This window comes from Condylura cristata, unplaced genomic scaffold (assembly GCF_000260355.1).
Source record: "Condylura cristata isolate star-nosed mole 26May11 unplaced genomic scaffold, ConCri1.0 scaffold00019, whole genome shotgun sequence".
NCBI lineage: Eukaryota > Metazoa > Chordata > Mammalia > Eulipotyphla > Talpidae > Condylura > Condylura cristata.
In genome coordinates, this window is record NW_004567120.1 from 6,645,280 (window position 1) to 6,667,498 (window position 22,219).

At 34.4% G+C, this 22,219-nt stretch overlaps 1 protein-coding gene across 2 annotated transcripts in view; it reads left to right on the forward strand.

The window, feature by feature from the left end:
• The window catches only part of DACH2 (dachshund family transcription factor 2), a 461,558-nt gene that overhangs the window by 435,061 nt on the left and 4,278 nt on the right, over positions 1–22,219 (forward strand). Inside the window, exons 7-11 of one of the 2 annotated variants that reach the window (XM_004685628.1) lie at positions 1,447–1,595; positions 1,721–1,868; positions 6,236–6,382; positions 8,601–8,666; positions 21,797–21,843. In XM_004685628.1, the coding sequence (XP_004685685.1) occupies positions 1,447–1,595; positions 1,721–1,868; positions 6,236–6,382; positions 8,601–8,666; positions 21,797–21,801 (515 nt within the window). In that variant the 3' untranslated portion in view covers positions 21,802–21,843. The remainder of the gene's footprint in view (positions 1–1,446; positions 1,596–1,720; positions 1,869–6,235; positions 6,383–8,600; positions 8,667–21,796; positions 21,844–22,219) is intronic. The other variant, XM_004685627.1, reaches the window with a different exon arrangement.

Below are 22,219 nucleotides of genomic sequence, written 5' to 3' on the forward strand. Positions count from 1 at the left end.
AGGGAAATGCACGGGACTATGGTGGTGGCACAGGGGTGATTTGGTGATGGGAAACCTGCGGGGATTACAATCGAGATGGAAAAAAAAATGTGCAAAATGATGTAAAAATAAACTTTTGTAATAATTAAAAAAAGAAATAAATAAAACACAGCTTTGAATAGAAAAAAATGTGCAAAATGATGTAAAAATAAACTTTTGTAATAATTAAAAAAAGAAAAAAGAAAAAAAAATCTCCCATCCCTAACTGTAGAGGAAACTTTACTGTGTCATACATCTCACAGAAGATTGTCCATAAGAATGCAAGTAAATAGCTAAACAGTTGGGCTTCTCAAATTAAGAGTAGATGCCTCTTATAGAGATTATATATTATCTACAATGATATGTAATGTATAGTATATTTACACTCAGTTATATATGTATTGTATGTGTGTGTCAAAAAAAATCTGAACCATTAGGTAAAACTTCTATTGATATCTCTTCATCTGAAGTTATAAGTGAATCAATTAAGACACTGAGAATTAAAAAAAGAAAAGACACTGAGAATTAGGAAGTGGTAATGTGAAAATAAAAGGGGACACAAAATACACAACTTGTTTTTCACAACATACAGTATTTCTTCATAAAATATATTATTCAAAGGTAACAGTTCACATGCCCATACACTGTTTAATGAGTAAACAAAAGTAAGTGAATCCGTGCAATAGTTTCCAACAAGAAAAAATAAATAAAATGTTATTGCATGCTAGAAAATGGATGAATCGCAAAAGCATTAAACTAAGTAAAGAAGCTAGACACACAATGACCACATATTGTAGGATTCTATTTTTGTGAAATATCCAAAAAAGACAATCCTATAGAGACAGAAAGTATATTGATTAGTGGTTGCCAGGGACTAGGAGTGAGAAAGATGCTTCACTGTAAATGGGTATTTTTTGTGGAGAGGTAATTGAGACATAAAGTGGATTTCTAGTGATGGCTGCACAACTCTAAATTGACCAAAATCATTGATGAATACATGTAAAGAAGCTGAAGTTATTGAATGTAAATTATACCTCTATAAACCTATCGAAAAGAGTGGACATGGATGACACATACATCCACACCTACATACATATATATGCAGATACATTTGAAGAGAAAACAAAAGTATTTTATGTTTTCCGGGAAGAGTTTCCATTATTTTATTTAGAGGTATATTCCTAAACATATCTTGGATTTTTTTTCCAAATTTCGTGCCTCTTTAAGCATTAAACATTGTTTCATTTTCATTGATTCTTTACTAAGGCATTTTGAGAAATTAGAGGCAACTTAGTGGTAGGTATGATGCCCATCATTATAGTTAGGCAGAAATATGTATGGATGATATTAGTGGTAAAAGAAACATTGTAAAATTTGTGAGCTGGTTATTTTCAACCTTCTGATATTAGCTTTTCTTATTTTTTTCAGAAGAGGCACCTATTCAAATCCCAATGATGAAATCACCCTTGGACAAGATCCAGCTGACTCCTGGGCAGGCATTGCCTCCTGGATTCCCAGGACCATTCATTTTTGCTGATAGTCTGTCCTCTGTGGAGACTCTGTTGACCAACATTCAGGTCAACAATATTTCTATAAACAAAATAAATGTAATACAAGACATTAGCACCTACATAAATTATTTCCTATTTGAAAAGTTATAACAGGTAAGATGAACTGCATGTCATTTGCTGTACTTTGATAGGGTCTACTGAAGGTGGCTTTGGATAATGCACGCATCCAGGAAAAACAGATTCAGCAAGAAAAAAAGGAACTGCGAATGGAGCTCTATAGAGAAAGAGAAATTAGAGAAAATCTTGAAAGACAACTTGCTGTTGAGCTGCAGAGCAGAAGTAAGTTTAACAGTTTCAATTACTGAGTGATAAATGTGTTAAGGATATTTTCAATGGTGATAGAAATAATCTCAGAGGTAACTTAGAACTGCTGAAAACAATTAACAAGCTAAGAATCAAATACTATATGTAACCCATAAGGTGGATTGATAATGCTGTTTTTCTTTGCATTAAAAAATAATGAATTTGATCTGAACTTAAGGTCAGTTGCATATTTGGAAAGGTGAATATTCTTACTTCTCTCTGAATTTACAAATATACATTTGGATTTAGATCATCAAAACAATCCTTCTATGTGAAATACTTGCTCATTGTCAAGAACAGTGCTAGATTTGGTGTTATAAAATAAATAATACTGAGTCCATGATTTCAGGATGTTTATATTTTAGAGGGCTGGAACAACCAGTTTATTTCAACATAAAATGGCAAGAGAATCAATACTTATTATGCCTGGATATATAAAAAGGGGCTAGGTAGTTCAGCTTGGTGAAGGGACAGATGGTGGGAAAAGGCTCCCTTATTCTCACACCAGAGCCTGAGTCTTGAAGAATCAGTTGACTAAGAATGTGCATGATTGCACATTCTAGACAGAGGTATCAGTGCTCATGGGCATGGAGGCAAGAAGCCTGTATAAAGACAACTGCGTATGGTTTGTTTTTGCTGGGGCTTTGAATTTTATAAAGTGAACGGGGGAAGATGATGCAGAAAGATAAAGAAGCTAAATTATGAAGATCATTTTAACCATGTAAATATTAGCTTGGGCTTTGTCTTATAGCTTATAGGGAGTATTAAATAATGCAGGTGGATGATTGAGCTGGTCTGATTTCAGTTAAGACTACTTAGGTATTGGGAATCAAACAGAGGGGGTTGTGTTAAGGTTAGAAACAAGGAAAGTAGGTAAAAGGAGACTCCTCTCAGGCAGTGCTGATGAGGACTGAGTTACAGGAGCATAAATAAGAATAAAGATTAAAGGGAGACAGTGGAGGAATATTGTTCCCAAATTGAATTAACACTCCGACATAGGTCAAAAATTAATTATCTCCAGATATGGACAATGGGACTAGTTCAGATCAGTACCAGAGAAAATTTAAAACTTTGTCAAATCAGCAGTTTTCACCTCTTCCTTACTTTCACCATAAAATCCTTCACAAAATAACGTGGTTAATTTCAATTATTTCCCTTTTCTGCTTATTCTTCTATTGAATATTAAGTAAGAGCTTAAGAGTAAGGAAAGGAAAAGAATGGTAGGGAAATTCCATATCTGGATAATACCTTCTTGAACAAGAAAGATTGACCCTGGTTGAGTGAAATCATGGACTTTATATATAAAAGTGGCATCTTATCTTTTACAATCTGTGTCAAGAAATTGAATACTGACTGTATATTTTCGTTAAGGGCCTAGGATTCCTAGTCCCAGGCCAAATGAAAATGAAGAATGTACTTGCATTTAAAAAGAATTGTCTCATCTTCCTATCTTGCCAAAGTCATTAAAAAGTACTAAATAAAGCCTAAATTGTTTTTTAAAGTTTGGAAAACTTGTTCATTTCTGGTATTTGGTACATAAAATAAATTATTACTTACAATCATATAAACAAACCCTTTAGTAGGGAATTTTCTTTTACCAAAGAGTTAATGAATCATATATTAAATATAATAACATTCTGAAAATTGACTTATGAAAACCTACTACATATATTAAAACTGGGTTCTAATTTTTCAGAATCCTAGTCAAGTATTTGTTTACTAACTTCTCACAGAATCTTTAGATCTAGCTTTCTAATTACTATTATCCCTACATTGTGTAGGTATAATATTGACTATTGAATCTGTTATCAAATTTAATTTGAAATATTCATATTCAATAAATTTATTATTGGCATTATTAAAGCTGTTGTTACTTTCACTACTACTCTACTACTATCAGTACTATTACGTCTAGCTAATGTTTTCTAATGCTGACAACTCTTTACTATTTGTTAAACACTATTTTAAATTTTTTGTATCTAATGAATAACATAATAATGGGAAACTATTATCTTCATTGATTTAGAGATGCTATCTACTTCATCCTTACAAATGTCAGTATTCTCATCTATTACAAAAAAAAAAACAAACTAGTGAACAAGATGATTAAATTCCTTTGTAATTTTCTAAGTATCTCCAATATATTCAGCTTACTGTTGCAAAGGGTGAGTTCATTATTAGAAATCATATGAATGAAAAGAATGAGAATATTGATATTCTGGTTGAAAAGTAACATCTCTAAGTAAACAGTAAAAATTGTGTATATATATATATATACACACACATATATACAAAGGACATATATAAAACTTTATGTAGTTTTCATATATAGCAATAATTCTACAATTCATCTGTCCTTTTCCAAATTAAACATCATTATTTCACATTCAAAGTAAACATTCTATCTCATTACATTATTGTTGCTAGCCAAAATGTGTTACTTGAATAAAACATATATAAACATACACAGTAATATTCTTTGCAGATCAAACACTTAAGATCATAATATAATAGAACTGTGTAAGAGCTTGGATATCACCTGTCTTAGCCCTTAAACAATATAATCCCCAGGCTTTCTAACAAATGCTTATGTGATCATTCACCTCCAGACTATGCAAACAATTAGCAGTGTAAACTTGGAAAAATTTCTTGAATTCCCAAAGACTCGGTCTCACTATGAAATAATGATAGTAGTGTTTTCCTTGCTGAGTTGTTGTAAGATTTAAATGAGACATAGTCCCAGAAACAGGCTTACTACAGATTGGATTCTAAATAAATGATAGTTATTACTTATTTATGTACATGATTTGAATGTAGTAAATTATGGTATTGCTTAAAATACAAAAGCATAAATTTCAACATATAAAATATGTTCATATAGAATGCTTTCAAACCAAGAATTTTACTGGAAACGTGATTTTATCTTAATGTCATCAAATTTAATTGAATTATTCTAGATTTCTGATTAAGTAATTTGTTAAACACTATTTGTGTGATCATAATTAAATGTAATTAATAAGTAAGATATTTTCATGTTTAGTCATATTTAATTATCTTTCATCAAAAAGACAGAGCCATTCATTCTTGGCGTCAGTGTTTTTGTTTCAAGATTTACATTTTGTTATTACCTTAGGTCTCCCATTGTGTCTCAAGTGAAGGTAAGTTTACCTTAGTAGCTGACTTTCAAGTTGCTGAAATTTATTTATATAAAGAAACATTGAACTGTGAGATAGATTTATCATAAAATTAATATATTCTGTTCAAAGTATTTTATTTGTGAATGTTGAATATTTTGAACCTGTCACATAATTTGCAATTTTAGCTTAATATTCATTGGATATTTTCTATTGTAGTAAAGTCAATATCGTAATTTAAAAAACACCTGATTTTGGAAGAATATGACATTCAGTCTATTTAGATCCTTGCTATGAGTCAGTATATTGCTGGAGTCCAGTAATTCTATTTGAGAAATTATCACAGATCATAAGGTGTCAGAATTTAGAAGAAATTATGCATTAGGGCAGTTAAATTTTCTAGTTTTTCTTTAGCTCTTCATTACACTTTCTGGTTACAAATAAATAATAGTGTTATGTTTTTTATAAATTGCTTAATCATTGCTGAAAACGTCATAGACATGTATTTTATATGTTAAATTTATATATATATATACATGCATTTATATATAAATATACATAAATGCACATATATTTATATGTATAAACATTTCATACACATGTACACATAGCCTGTACGTGCATAACACAGAATGTTAACTAAAAGGTGGTTGTTTCAATACTCCTATAGGAAGAGTGAATAAAGAATTTTGTATCTATATCATTTGAATAAGGAGAAAGACTGATGATACTGTGTATATATTTTAAAAGATAGATGTTTACTCTTACAGTTGGTAGCATATGAAACACTTGACACTAACTTTTAAAGAATACTGTAGTGTTTTGCAATGCAAGAGATATTTACTGATATTTTGCTTATTAAAATATGAATCACATTAAATTGATAATAGGATATTTAAGTGGTTGATAATTTATGATATCAGTAAATGCATATAGTTAAAGTAGGTAATAATCCTCTACTCCATTACATACAAATACTTGTGTATTATAAAACATACACACTGAAAGGTGAAAGCAAAAAGAATTCCACTTGTATGATTGAGTACTCTTTGGTTCAGCCTTGTGAGAAATGGAACTAAAAGAAGCTAATCATATGTCTCTGATACATGTATATTACTCTATCTGTATCTGTATTTTATAATCCATCAAAGCTGGCAACTGCATTTCATTGACCAAGCTCTTGCAAACTGTTGGCTTTTTTCATTTTAGCTACCATGCAAAAACGCCTGAAGAAGGAGAAAAAAGCCAAGAGAAAACTGCAGGAAGCCTTGGAATTTGAATCAAAGCGCCGGGAGCAGGTTGAGCAAGCACTTAAGCAAGCCACAACTGGTGAGAGTGGCCTGAGGATGTTAAAAGGTAATGATTGATTTGGACTTTCACACTCAAAGTACATAAAGCAAAACAATTTCAAAAAGGAAAAGAAGGAAGAGTTAAAGGGAGGGGTAGGATTTTTCCAGGTGTAATTTAGTTCATAATTAAGTTTGTCAGAATAACCCCTGTTAAAGGAGATTAAAATAGCCTAGGAGTAAAAGGAAATCCTGCTGACTTTTACAGTAGAAGTTGTAATACTAATAACTTCCCTGTACCTGAAATGTATTAGGTCCACTTATGTGGATGCATATTGGTGTTTGGTGTACTCCATTTTAATAAGGTGTAAGTTGCTGGATCCATTATTGTAGTTTGCATCAGTGTTGCGGGCTATGGAACGCGTGGTTGTAAAAGGATTTTCTAGGTAAATCCTTGAAGATTCCTTGGGAAGAGATACTTTTGTCATGAAATCTCTCAACTTCCAAAGCTTTTTTAACCCATTTTTAATTATGAAACCTCCAACACTGTTTCATATTCTAGAATATCCAACTTTTTCTTTCATAGCACATTGAAAGCACATATATTTAAATGTTATGTGTATATAACCAGGATGAGGCTAAACATTGTATATACATGAACACACACTCCATACATGTATGTAACAGAACATTAACTAAAAGGAGGTTTATTCATTACCCCTATAGGAAGAGTGAATAAAGAGTTTTGTACAAATATTCCTAGTTTTTGCTAGGCTTTTTTTTTCCTTCAAGCATTTTTGCATAGTAGCTAAAGTGTGAAAAAATTAAATTACTTGCAAACATTCAGTTCTCTTACATTGACTGTATTGAATCACTATGATCACAGTCAGTAGACATACAGTGCTGGATTATTAACTCATGACAACTATGTCTCCCTGAAACACAGAAGACAGTGGGTAAGAAATAACACACTAAGATCTCATATGACAGGGCACCTTATCATGAGAGCCATCAGCCATGATTATGTTAAAAATAACATTTCTGACCAGCAAAGGGACAAATATTCTTAATACTCTTATTATTTGAGGCCCTGACCTTTTAACTCTCAGAAAATTTGACATTTTTTACACATATCTATAAATCCAGCCATAAATGGGCTCCCCTTTATCTCTATGTTCTGTAATATAAAGGAAAAGAAGCTGTTTATACAACATGATGGGTGCCTTGTTTTCATATCATTTCCTTCTCACATTAATTTGAATGATACACTGGCATCTGTTATCACATTACCCAAGGGTGTCCTAGAAAATGTGTGTAAACAAAAATTCCCATATTAAGCTGTGCTTCATGTAGATGAATAGCTTTTAATCACATTTCATATTTAAAATTGAAAATGCAAGTCCAACTCTTGTTTCTTTTATTCAAGTTTTTTCAAGCAATACAGGTATCCTCTTGTCCTTAGAGCCATGCCACAAGCTATAACCCGTGTTTTGATATTGAATCTCCTCTGTCAAACCTTAGAAACCGAAAATATTCCATTTAAGTGGGACACTTCCATCTATGCAGTTGTCTCTGTGTCTTCCTTTTTTTTATAGTACTATCAATTCACAGTTTAATAGTATAAGGTGGTATAAATCCATATAGTTTAAATGTTTATAATATAAATTTATATGTCAATAAAATTAGTTCATATATGATATTTTAGAACTATGGTATCTTCTATTTAATATCATTTCATACATCTAATATTTTGTTAATATAAATGAACATAACAATAATCCATAAACTGATTTGTCACTAAATCTGTACACAATAAGAAACTATTTCTTACTGGCAGGATGCACGGAGAATTATTTAATCATACTGCAATTTTATTTTTATTTATTCATTTATTTATATTTTATATCATTGTCCATTTCTGTACAATGACTTGAAATTTGTAAATGAAATACCATGTCTGTCTTTTTCTTATTCCACAGTCAAAGCATGTTACCTAATAGTTTGTAGAATTCTATGGACAGATTATATCTCTGAGATTTATCTCTGAAGAATGAAATGAAGATGCATTTACTGTATACCTAGAAATATATTGTAGAATTCAGCTACAGCTTATGATTCTCCCTCCTACCATTAAAAAAATAGACATACAAAAAAACAAACGACAAAAAATGCCACCCACAGTCTTGTTTTATCTATAGGACTGAAATCATTGTTTAGGATTTGTTCTTTGAAATGGAAAGAGGAAAACCAGAATTGTAACTATTAATCTTGAATGCCACTTCTTTTAGATGCCAGAATTGCAGATAATGAAATAGAAAACAGTGGGACTCCTCATGATAGTACTGCTATGCAAGGTACAGTAAATAGCATGATTCTCTCTATAAATTCTTAATATGTTAATCACGAGTCTTTCTGCAACTAAATACATGACATCAGGTGGAGTAGGGATGCTCATCTTATGTTGATATTCTTCACATAAGTACAATAAATAAGTTTAAGTCTGCTTCATTTATGGTAGAGTGAAATCTGCAATGTTTTTTTGAGGTTATACTACTAATTGTATGCACACAATGGGAACAAATTTCTCATATGTTTGGCTAAGGAACGTTTTGTACATTAGGCATTTTGAAAAAATACATAAATGTGAATATAATTTACCAGTGGGAAGTGTACAGATGTATTTTTTAAAATCTCATTACTTTTTCAAAAATCACAGGGGCAGTAATTGTAACTTACAATATTTTAAGTGTTCTAAACAACATTTCTCATCAAAATTTATATATATATATCCCCATGCTGCTCTTAGATATCTTTAGAAACTGCCTAGATACGGAAATGAGTGCAACTTGTAATTTGCAGGATTCCAGTGAAGGCTTAAATACTTCAAATTTTAAATGTAGTTAAACAATGTTTAATAGTAAAATGTAGTTCAAACAAATCAATATAGTTTCACTAAAGCTGTCAAAAGCACCTAAAAGTAAAATTTGAATTTCACCTCTGAAGTTTTCCAGTGTGATTCTGGTGCAATTTTGTAGCACTTTGTATGTTGACTTATTTATTTTCACACTTATTATGAAAAAATAAGTCTCATTCTAATTAACAAGACAATACATCTCCATGTGAAACTTACCTCCTAACTATTACAAAGGAAGATACCCATGGATATGTTACTTCCTGGATGTTTAAATAATCAGTAGCTTTCCACTGGATCTACATGAGGGCAACAGAACCAGATGTGTTTAAAAGAGTCACTTGGGTTCATCAGACGATAATCATTCTCTGTGACAGCTTCAGAAAATATAGAAGCGTAAAAGCATTTCAAATGTTCTAAAGTTTCTTAACTTTCATGTAACAAGTAACAGCTACCTTATTTATGGAAAGTCAATTAGGCATATTCATTCTGCAATTGGTTCAATTTTTGTAATGAAGTCTATAAGCAAGGCTTCTTGAATATCAACTTGAACTTAAAGATATATTTAATATTTGTTTTCACTGAACACAGTTTTAAGAATTTCTCCCAGCTTTTGCTGGTTCAACATAGAATTAGATGTACCTCTAAAAGGACTGAAATAGGGCTTATTTTAGAGCAAGTGAATTAAATATTTTCATTATAACTCAGGTTGCTTTGATGCGTGCTTAATATTAATGTACAGTAAAATAAGATGGGTTATAATGCCTTATCAAATATCTTCACATTAGATTATGTTAAATAACATTTGAAATGTGATAAAAATGGAAAAGTATACATTCTTCCCTTTCTCAGTTGAACATGTAAAGCACTGTAAACGATAAAGTTCCCATCAAACTTACTACAAAACTTAAGTGAAAACCTTATATTAAAATGTCAGTAACATCACAGTTTAACATACAAAATAAATTATTTTTGAACAAAATGTTTTGTTCTATTAGTCAAGGGACCAAATACCTGAAAATATTATCAAAACTAATCTTAAATATAACTCACCAATCCAAATAATTATCTGAAACCCCAATAAAATAGCTTTTCAATCAAGATACTCAGAATTGAAAGATTATTTGTATGTGTACCTCTAAACTTTAGAAAATGTGTAATACTTAGAAAACATAGCATGCATCTTTCTGTTCTTCTAGTGATTTTGTCCTTGTATATTATATAGTTCCTTTTTAACTTATTTTGATACTGATTTCATCTTTTCCTGTTCCCTCATTTCCTCACTTAAGTTGGAAGAGTATTTTCTAGTTTTGTTGGTATGGGTCGCTTTCACACATACCAAAAGAATGCCATTTCCAAAACTCATCTCTATCACAGCAAAAAAAATTCCAGCATCAGTGAAGTTCTTTCTTTTGATGTTGCAAGTAGCTTAGTTGGCTAGAACTCTGCCATTCACCTAGTCATCCCCCTTTGAATTTCACTTAGTTCCAGTTTGGTGTCTCTTCAAGAGAATTTCAAGAAGGCTTAGAGAATGTTGTTGGCACACTGTTAGAAGCAATAGTCATATACCATTTTATGACACTTTTCACATGAAGTTTAGTAAAACAAACTGCTCAATGTACTAGAATCCTTACATGTACCCTAAGCCTCTTATTTACTTCATGTCTTTTGTGTGTTAAATGTTGTTTGACAAATAAGATATCAGATATAGCTACCTTCTGATAAGAGAATTTCTGTGTCTCTTTTATTTATCTATAAGTCTATGACAACTCCTAAATAATTTCAGGTGATCAGACAACAAAATACGCTCACTCTTTTAAAAGCTTACAATTGCTAGAGGATTCTGTGCAACATATACATTTCACACCTTCCCACCCAGACTCCCTTAACTCACTCAGTTGGAGACTAGTGAGAGGGAACATCAACTATCTTATCAACTAATCTCCACTTAATAAAAAGTAAACATACAGGGATGTCATTTAGTGCACCTTCACATCAATGATTTTTGCAAATGACATTCAAGTACAGTTTGTGCATACATTTTTGCTGATAAAAGCAAATTAAATTAGCACAACTACATGTGCACTGATGGAAATGAAAACCGAACAGCAGTACCATTAGCTAACAAAGTAATATTTTCTCTTTACTGTTTTCTGCCATTTAGTTATTATCCTATTGAAAAATCTAATTATAATCCTTTTACTCCCTAGTCAAACTTCGCAGTTTTTGCAAGCTTAGCACTGACAAGTGATTTCATTACATTTGATTGCCTGCACCCAGATTGACTTAACTTCACTTGGAGACCTAAAAGCCCTCTCAGTTTCTCAGATTCCCTGTTTGTACATTATAACAACAGCCCCTTTAATTAATTAGCATGAACAGCAGTGACATGAACTGCTGAACAGAAAATAACATCTTTTTATGATCGCAGGGAGATTTCTCCTTTGCATGTTTATACCTTAGTTAACTTTGTGTGACTATATTTCATTTTTAGGGTCTATTGGTACAGTTGAAAGTGCATGTTTCCTAAATTTTGGAAAATTGACATCATCTTCTTAATAATAATAGAAAATTAAACCCAGAATTTGAATCTCCTTAATTTGAGAAAACAAACAATATATAACTGACTTTCCAGTAATAAAATAAAATTAAAAGGTTCAGGAAAGATAACAGCATACAGTGCAAGTACACAGTGATAGAGTGCTCACATTTCTGCCACTGCATTTGTTTTGAGTAAAATTAAACAAAACTTGAGAATGCTTTTGTAGGAGGAGTGTCAATCTCTGTGAAAAGTATTTGTTTGCTTTTTTTTTTTTTTTTTGCTTAGATGTTTAACTAAGATGCAAAAAAAAAAAAAAAATAACACTGGAATATATTTTTCCTATGATATTTTTCTACAAATATGGTGGGCAATTAGAAAATTTTCCCTTTTTGCTACTAACATTCAAGATGTAGATATCAAATCCAACACACATGTCAACAATCAGCCAAAATTTGATGTAAAACATAAGCCAAATAGGTCTGTTTTTTCTTGTGAACAACTTTTATTCAACAAAAAATTGTGGGACTTTATTCAGAGAGCATAAAACTGAAAATTTGAAAATACAGAAAGCATGACCTCATCTGTGCATCACATGGTGAAGATGCCACTGAAGAATTAAAAATAAACTGATTGGTGTCACTTGACTCTTAAAGCAGCACACACAATTTTAACATCTTTATGTTATATTTTATAACTTTATTTAGTATACACATATTTATACTGCAGAACTTGAAACATATATTTTTGCTATGAATTATAGATGACTATGTATCTTGTTACCCATTCTTTCAAAATCAATTTGAAAGTTTCTAGCTTTCCTTGATTCTCAAAACCTCCTTACCAGCTTCTCTGCTACAAACTTGGTAACCTAGAATCACACTCGTCCAAAGGAGCTTATGTCAATACTTACTGAAAACAATTACACATAGGCTGAGATTGTCTTTACAGAATTTAGTAGAATAGCGATGAAAGTGATGGGAGGTGCAGGTAATGGAACTGGAAAAGATGAATCACATGAGATTTCTGGTCATGTATGTGACATGTCAAGACAAACTAAAAAGAGCAGATGGAATTTCCCTATAGGTTTTTCTACTAACTCCCACTGCAGTTTACATATATCTGTAGGGTTTCCACAAACTACTTACTGACCTAACTTCATCAATCATTAATGCCCTTTCTTTTTGATATCTTGCACTACACAGGAAGACACACACACGCGCGCGCACACACACTATGTTCCAACTGTCCAGTAGAAAAGTTCCATTGCAAAGTGGAAATACCAAGCGTATTAGAAATTAGAGAAATTGTAGGAAGTAGGACCTCTTTCGTCTTCAGTCTTTCTTTTTGAGAAGGGGAGCATCTTCCTACCCAGAGAAACTCTGTACTTGCCATTATGAATCTGTGCAAACTTGGGAAATATCTGCTGGGTCCTCACCCATATGCTTACAACTGCAAGACAAAATTCAGAGTACAAATGTGTCTATTTACAAGGGAGAATTTGGGAGAGATAAGGAAAATTTCTAAGGCCATAAACGGCTATCTGTCCTACCCCAGATCATGTCCACAGTGTCCAGTCATCCAAACCAAAAGCTGCTCATGCAAGATGGCATCAATTTAATGAGACCTGGCAGCTGGTGACGCAGTGATAAGTGGTAGACTAGAACCCAGCTCTTAATGGTGACTGGAGGTAGTCACAGGTGGCATTCCCAGGTGGCACCAGCAGCTATCAATACCTAGCCTGAGTTTGGGTGAGCAGCAGCATCAGCAGCAGCAACAACAGGAGGTGATGCCAGTCTTGCTGGATGTTGCAGTGGTGGTGGTGCCCGAGAAGCAGAGGAAGCAGACAGCTCTTAGAGACGAGTGGACAGCTTTTCAAGGTGGATGGACACAGGTCTGCAGCACACAGTGATAGTCAGCAGGTGACAAGATGGAGAATAAAGCAGCATTGGGCAGCTACTTGAAGTGGTGCTGGAGGATCGTGCACCAGTGTACAGCTTCCAGAGCCCAGGGACACCTACCAGCAGGTGATGTGGAAGCAGAGCTGGAGCAGGAGCGCTGCTCAGGCAGTCGGGCTGACGGGCGTGGGGCCAGGGGTGAGGCAGCAGCTAGTGACAGTTCAGTGCCAGGAGTCAGAAAACTGGAGGCAGAGACTGAAGGTCTCAAAGATCGGAAGTGCAGGGCTTCTGAAGTGAGTGTCTTGGCAAATCTCAGAGGTCTGAGTGTCCCAATCCATGGTCTACCCTGGCTTATAATCCTTTCAGGGTGCCCAGATTTCAAAATTGAGTAACCTTTTCCCCAAGCCATGCACGTCTGAAAACCTGCTCCTCGCTGGCACATCCACCCTGCCCGGCAGCAGGCTCACTGGCTTGTCCCACTGCGTGCCCGGCTCCTGTTACAGTCGCAGAATGGAAAAAGACTCTGGCACACACAGAGCTGCTACTACCATCTCTGGCTAAAGCTGTAGCATTTTTATAATGAAGTTTCATTAGATGAACTGAGACTTTTTACTTTCTTCCCTAAGAAGAAAGTTTCTCTTGTTTTTTTTTTTTTTTTTTTTTTTTTTTTTATGCACACTCCAGAGGCTTGGTATTGATCAGTGGTGCTTCCCAGACCACGTCATACCTCTTTGCTATGAAATAAACACCTGCCAGACTACAGCATACATTCTCCTTGCAGTTCTTGCTTATGAAGATGTGAAGAGTAGATGATAGTCCATAATTTTAAGCCTGACTATCACGAGGCAGCTTGTACCACTTAACCACTGCCTTAAACAGACTATTTGCAATGACTTAAAGATTGTTACACTAGTTATGATAACATGATATCTCACCTACAGATCTAACACAATTACAGCTATCTCTCACTCATATAACAGATGGAACTAGTTGTCATGATAGTAAGATAGTGAGATTTGCAAGCCAAACTAACTTGTTTTGTTACTTAGCATCTTGTGGTGTGTAGAATTAATTCATCCACAGGTCTTTCTGGCTATCATCTAGGAAAAATTATTTAAGTTCACTCAAGAGTGCTTAACCAGTTTGCTTTATATTGCATCCTCTTTACATATGCAATACATTTTTTAGGCTTAGAGTTTACTCTACCCCAGCACAAAGTCAGGTATACCTGAGGAACATGCAAAAGAAAAAGCCTTTCTCTGATTCAAAGATTAAGTTTTAATGTTTACTCTCATATTTGTGTTTATGTTTTACTTTTTAAAGATGTATTTATGCATACAAGAACTGGGATACAGGCCAGAGTTTGGGGGGGGGGGTTGCTTAAGAAGATTCACCAGATACAGAGTAAGGAGCAGAACAGACAGATAATGCTAAAACACTGCTGAGGGGAGCAGTGGGCGGGATAGGAGAGGTCTGCTGCACCATGTGGGTCACTTCCCTGGCTGGGGATCAAACTCTTGATACAGTGGCTGCAGATAGCTTCATAGTGCTGCATTTTAACCCCTCGTGCCACAGTTGAGGCCCCATATTTGTGTTTTTAAAAAGAAGGATACAACCTGTTCATAGAAGGCAATAATTCTGTTGTCATACAACTTTAAAAAAACTAGAATTATTAAATATTGACTTCATATATGTGTGTAAGTTATCTGCCAAGGTGATTATTCCTGGAATGAGGAATTGCTAGCCTAGAATTTAAGTAAAGAAAAAAATAAAGTCAGTATATAGTATTTGTATAGGCCAGTGAACTTTATACTTTTTCTTTCAGGGAGAGGGTGTTTATTTTTAAAAGGTAGCTTCCAGGGTGAATGAAACTTCCATTTGTATATTCAGAGCTTAGATACAGGAACTCAAATAATACACTCCAGATACCATTTTTCTAATTTTCCTCCAGTCTCCTTTCCATTTAAGGATTTGATTGTTTTAACTGCTTTTTGTTTGTTTTTTTTTTAATTTGACTGCTTTCTTGTCCATCACACAAACTGTTGTTGAAGCGAGATGAAGACTGTTAGCTCTCTCCCTAACAATTCCAGTAGAAAGAGAATCTTTTCTATGTGCCTTTCTTAACACATACACCCTACATTAGGACTTTCCTTGTGTGATAGTGAAAGTATGATTAATACCTCTACTCCCCATTTTGTAAGTAAGGGCTTAATTCAACAGAAGGTAATCAGCTCGCCATTGATAATGGGTTCTAAAACACAAGCATCTTTTTTTTCTACACGTATTGCTTTTTTACTTTTTATTATACAATTTACTTAAATATATTTTACATTATTGTTCATTTTTTACAGTATTTGTTTTCTTTTCTCAGGCATAGTCCCCACCACCAATTTACCCATGCACCATCACCATGGTCCCTTGTGCTCTTCCCACAACTTTTGGTTCCTCTCCCTCCCTCACTCCTGTAGAATGTTTCTGATTGACAGTTGTCTGTTTATTTTTGTTTTGTTTTATTCTTATTATTTATTTCCTAATGCCTTGTTTGGTTCCCCTGTATTCCTCATATAAGTGAACATTCTACTATTTTTTAAAAAAGATGTATCTATTGGGCCGTCCCTGGTAGTGCAGCAGGTTAAAGCAAGTAGTAAGAAGCTAAAGCCATGGCAGCATGAGTTTGATCCCCAGCCTGGGAGGTGAACCACATGGTGCCTCAGACCTCTCCTAGCCTGCTGGCTGCTCCCCTCAGTAGTGTATTTCGTTGATCTGCCTTTTCTGCTCCCCAATCTGTCTCTGGTGAATCCTCTTGTTACAGGGTAGCCCAGAGTGGAGTGGGCCGCCTGTCTGTGGGGCTTCACCTACGCACTCACAATTCGGTTAAACTGCAGGTACACACAAAAGGTTCAATAATGGGTTTATTTACAAAAGGGGAAAGGAATAGGAAACAACCCAGGGAAAGAGAGCAGGGTACAAAGTAAGTGGAATAACTTAAAGCTAGGCTGACTGAACACACAGAGTCATGAAGTCAGGAGAGCTGCTTCCCAAGCGAGAGAGCGCGAGAGGCAATCACGCCCTATTTATCCCCCAAATGTCCCAGAATTCCTGCTAGCCCCGCCCTTGGGTCCTCGCAGTTCTCTCCCTGGTACTGCTGGGAGTTGTAGTTTCAAATCACTGGAACAGGGTGTAGGGTCCAGAAAGCAGGAGTAGGGGGTGGAGTCCATAAGACTGCAGAGTTCCTTTAGGACATCCTTCCCCTTAACACTCTCACCCCTTGCACCTCTGGCCTGCACCCTAGTTCTGTATGAATAAGTAAATCTTCAAAAAAAGAAAATGTATTTATTTATGCATACAGAACTGGGGTCAGGCCAGAGGTGCAGGTGCGGTGAGAGGACTCACCAGAGACAGAGTGGGGAGAAGAACAGGCAGATCAACTAAGTACACTGCTGAAGGGAACAGCCGGCAGGCAGAAGAGGTCTGCCGCACCATGTGGATCACCTCTGGGGCAAGTGAACTCATGGTGAGGTGTCTTTAGCTTCTTAGTGCTGTGCTGTAACTCGCTGCGCCACCAAAGAGGGCCCCCATCTACTGTTTTTCTTTTTTCTTTCCAGCCTATTTCAATGAGCATAATCCCTTCCAGCTATATACATGTTGCCGTGAATGGCGTTAGTTTATCTTTTTCATTACTCAATAGTATTCCATTAAAAAAAAAAGCACCAGAATCCTAACTTTCTCACCCATTTTTCCCACTGTCAGTTGATACTTGTAAAAATCTCTGATAGTTAATTAGCTAGCTAGTCAATTTAACTAGACTATTTAATTATCCTATGAAAAACAATGCAACAGAAAAGGGATGGGGGGAAGCTTCTCCAGTTTGTATATAAGCAATGCAGTCTAAAACCAGCTATACTTTTTTCAAAAAAATATATTATTGAGTTAGTATTGGTTTACATGGTTGTTCCAATAAAACAGCTATAATTTGATAATCACTTCTCCCTTAAAATATTACAGAGATTGGGGTAATACTTATAAAACTTACCCAAATACCATCCATCTTCCTTTTCTATTTAAAACTTCTACTTAGAGCTGTGAATAATCTGGAATAATAATTGAATAAAACTTCCATTTGTGGTTAATCTCACATAACTCTATTTGATCTAGACCTTAACATATCCTCAGTAATATATTTTTAGGCCAGTATTCCTTAATATGGCACATTAACATAAAATTTTATTTGTTTACAGGAGGGAATTTCTTCCTCATTTATGATACCCCTGCAACATTCAATTTTGGAAATTGGAGTGAATTTAAAGAACATTTTTTTTTAGACTTTTTTATAGACTTGCCTGGAGTCCCCCAATCTGTTAACTACATCCTAAGTGATTTTCTTGTTTAATGTCTAAACATTAAGATTGGTAGTGAATCACATGCTTATGCTCAAATCTATTTTACATCAATGGTGCAAATGTTTGATTGCATATCTCCACAAATTTTTTATTTTGAAGAAATCATTTTTATATTTATATTTTATTTACTAATTCTTCCACAATATCATATTTCCTATAAAATAATACTAATGAATGCCAGTAATACTAATGAATACTAATTGGTGAGTAACAACACAAAATGAATAAGGCAAAAACATGCAATTCAAAATTTACAAGCACCGTGAAACTGCACTTCATCCTTCTGTGGGAAATAATGGACATCATTCTTAACATTCTTCAAGGGAACAATTAATCTTTTTCCATTACTTCCATTTTCCTTTTCCATTGTATTTTGATTTCATATTGTTATTCATTTGAAATGAAGGATTACTGTGTTTTCTATCAATTTAACACAAAAGAAATTAATAGTCATATATAGAAAGAAGAAATTAATTATGCTTTTACACACCATATTAAATGGACTGTAGTGATGGTGGCACATGGGTGAATTGGTGGTGGGAAGCCCATAGGGATTACAACTGAGATGAAAAAATGCACAAAATGAAGAATGATGTAAAAAAATTTTTTAAATATAAAAAAGAAAATAAATGTTTCCAATATGCCCCCTACACAAAATTCAAATAAATTTGATCTTTATGACACACTTTGGGTATTGTAGCCTAAGATTTCTTAGTAAAAGGGCAGCTACTAATTTTCACCTGGCCATCATCTCCATTAAGAAGTAGTTAAGGCCCTCCCTGGTGGCGCAGCGGGTTAAAGCACTGCACTAAGAAGCTAAAGCCACTTCCGCATGAGTTTGATTCCCGCCTGCCCCGGAGGTGACCACATGGTGTGGCAGACCTCTCTTGACCCGCCCGCTGCTCCCCTCAGCAGTGTACTTTGTCTCTCTGCCTGTTCTGCTCCCCACTCTGTCTCTGGTGAATCCTCTCACCGCCCCTGCACCTCTGGCCTGTACCCCAGTTCTGTTTGCACAAATAAAATCTTTAAAAAAAAAGAAGTAGTTAAGAGCCCTCCCTGGTGGTGCAATGAGTTAAAGCACAGCACTAAGATGTAGTTAAAGGATGTGGAACTCACATGTGACAGTAATGCTTAGACTGGTTTAATATGGCTCAACACAGTGTTTAATAAAACAAATTTTTACTTACCTTCCTTTCCTTTTCCTCCTCATCCATGTTGAAAAATACAATTCAAGTACTTTTAGAGCTCTTACTGTGGCTCAAAATTTGCAGGTTTGTGTAATGGACACAGGCACTTTTATTGTCATTTTATAACTCATCTTTGTGAGGCACAGGGAACTGAGACCAGCACCGGCCTAGCAGTCATGGTCTCGGTTGACCAGTCAACCTCTCTCTGTCCGAATTTTACAATAATGTGTATTAATTTTCCTCATGTGTAAGTTAGGTCCATACACTCTGAAAAGTATGAGAAAGACAAGATATATGGTGTGATCGATGAAATACAATAAAGTTGGCATTTGCATTGCATATGTAGAGGTTGGTAAGGGTGAAATATTTGGCTCATAATTAATGTATAAAACTTCCCTTAAAGTACAGAGTCTTCAGTAAATAGTTATAATAAATATATTTCTATATTTTATCCCCAAGTGGAAATAGAGGGATATCCATATTCCATGATTTAAGATGAGGCTTTGAAGTAAATAGGAAACAACGGCAAATGGGGAAATCAAATCTTTAATTAAAAACAGTAAATTAAAAGTGAGCAAATGAAGTTGATATTCCATTATAATATCATTTGCCAAAGAATGATGTCCTATACTGGTGTTAATTTGAATTAAAATATAAATTCGACAGTTTTTTTTTGTTGTTGTTGTTTTTTTTTGTTTTTTTTAGAATTAGGCTAAATGTTTTTATTTTCAAAAAATCTCCACTCAACAAAAAGTGCCACATTGAGTACAAGGGATTCTGCTGATGGTTCACGGGGGCTCTGGTGGAGGGAGAACTACAGGGACTACACCTGTGGGGAGAAACCAATTACTATACAAAAATGCACAACAATGTAAGAAAATATGTGAATAAATTTAGAGAAAAAAATGAAAGTGCCAAAGTGCCATATTATAAACATACTCTCCAGACTCTTCTGAATAAATAAGTTTAAAAAAGTCTTTCTCTAGACAGAGGATTCAAGTGCTATACTATTTTATTCTCTACTCTTTTTTTTTTTTAAGATTTATTTATTTGTGCATACAGAACTGGGGTACAGGCCAGAGGCTCAGGGGCGGTGAAAGGCTTCACCAGAGATAGAGCGGGGAACAGAACAGGCAGATCGACGAAGTACACAGCTGAGGGGAGCAGCACGCGGTCAGGAGAGGTCTGCCACGCCATGTGGTCACCTCCGGGGCAGGCGGGAATCGAACTCATGCGGAAGTGGCTTTAGCTTCTCAGTGCAGTGCTTTAACCCGCTGAGGCACCAGGGAGGGCCCTACTCCTTTCTTTTAATCAGTTACTTTTGCTACTCTCAAATTAGTAACTGCACATTCATACTACTTACTTATATAGGTAATTGGACCCTAAACTAATGTCACTAAAATTGTTCAGAATGCTACATTCTGAACATGTTTAAATTGAAATATAGTTTATACAATTATTTCCATATTTTATTTGGGCTGCACCTACAACTGAAGTGAAACGTTAACCAGCACATTGTTTTTATCTTTCTTTTATTCAGGTTAGCAAAATATGACGCTTCAGATGTTATCTTACCTAGTTGTTTAATAGATGACACTTTCCTAACTTTTAAAAGGGAACTTTATTTTTGGCACTAAGAGAAAACACGAAGCTTAACACTTAGAAAGAGAAATCATTTATAAAATATAGCCATCAGTTCAGAAATAAATTACCTACCCGCAAAAGATAGATAAACCAAATTATGCCTACTATGAACGCTATTACTTCTTAAGGAAATACTATCGTTCATCTAAGTGAGTAAGTGGTGAGACAGCTGGAAGGAAACATGAGCCCTGGGGTGGGAAAAAATATTTATTTTTAAACACAATTTTAAAACTTCAAAAATATAGCATGTTTCTTGGTAATTATGTATTTTACTTTATTATTTTGAATTGAGGTAACGTTAGCTTACAACACTGCAGTTATAACACTGCCTTGCAGATATAAGTATGTAAAAAGTCATGTTATTTTTAAATAACCATACCATCAGGGAAGAAAATCCCATTCTGTGGGAAAACCACAATCATTAACAAAGATTTAGACTCACAGAAAATAGTGTGAATATTTACTCATGTTTTAAACTGTGAAGGGAGAAAAACTCCTTTCTAAATGCCTTGCTTGTTAAGCTAGTCATGTGTTTCACTACAGGCTATAAAACAGTAGAATATGCACATGGGGCTCATAAGCAGATCTTACAGTTAAGGGATATCATTTACACCATCTTTATAGTGACAATATTGTCCCCAGAGTGTAAGATTAAGCTTTAAACTACAGTAAAGGCTTACCATTGTATAATTTTACTTTTAATAAAATGAAACTCCTATCAATGAATATGATTGAAAGATAAATCTAAGAATACATTGATTGCACTCAGATTTATTCAAATGTTGAGCATAGCAGCAAAATACTTAAAGCCATTTTGTTGTTTTCAGTGAAGTTCATTGAGAGGATTTTGGATTTTCTGTGTTGGAATGAAATTGTGACCCGGTCTTATTGTTTTTTCTGTACAGCCTGAACACTGATGCCGGAACTCCAACTGATCATAGGCACGAATAGGGTGCTGTAGCAGTCACCTGCTTATCTAGTGTTGTAATTATTTAGAATTCATACTCAAATTCTTAAAACATGAAACCTTTGATTATTATTTGTTCATTACTAATAAATAGAAACTTGCACGTACAGGGAAAATTGTGCTAGAGAATGGGCTTCACATGTTTTGGGGGATAATATTGATGATTGAATATGATACTTTATTCTTCTATTACCCCTATCTTGATGAAGTTCACAGTACTTCATAAACATTATCATTTTAATCCACACAGCACCATAGTGTGGTAAGTGGAAGAGTTTTTAAGACAGAGAAAATGCTTTTTGGTTTGATAAAATTTTAAATTCAGACATGCCCACTTTAATCTGTGATTACTATAAAACAG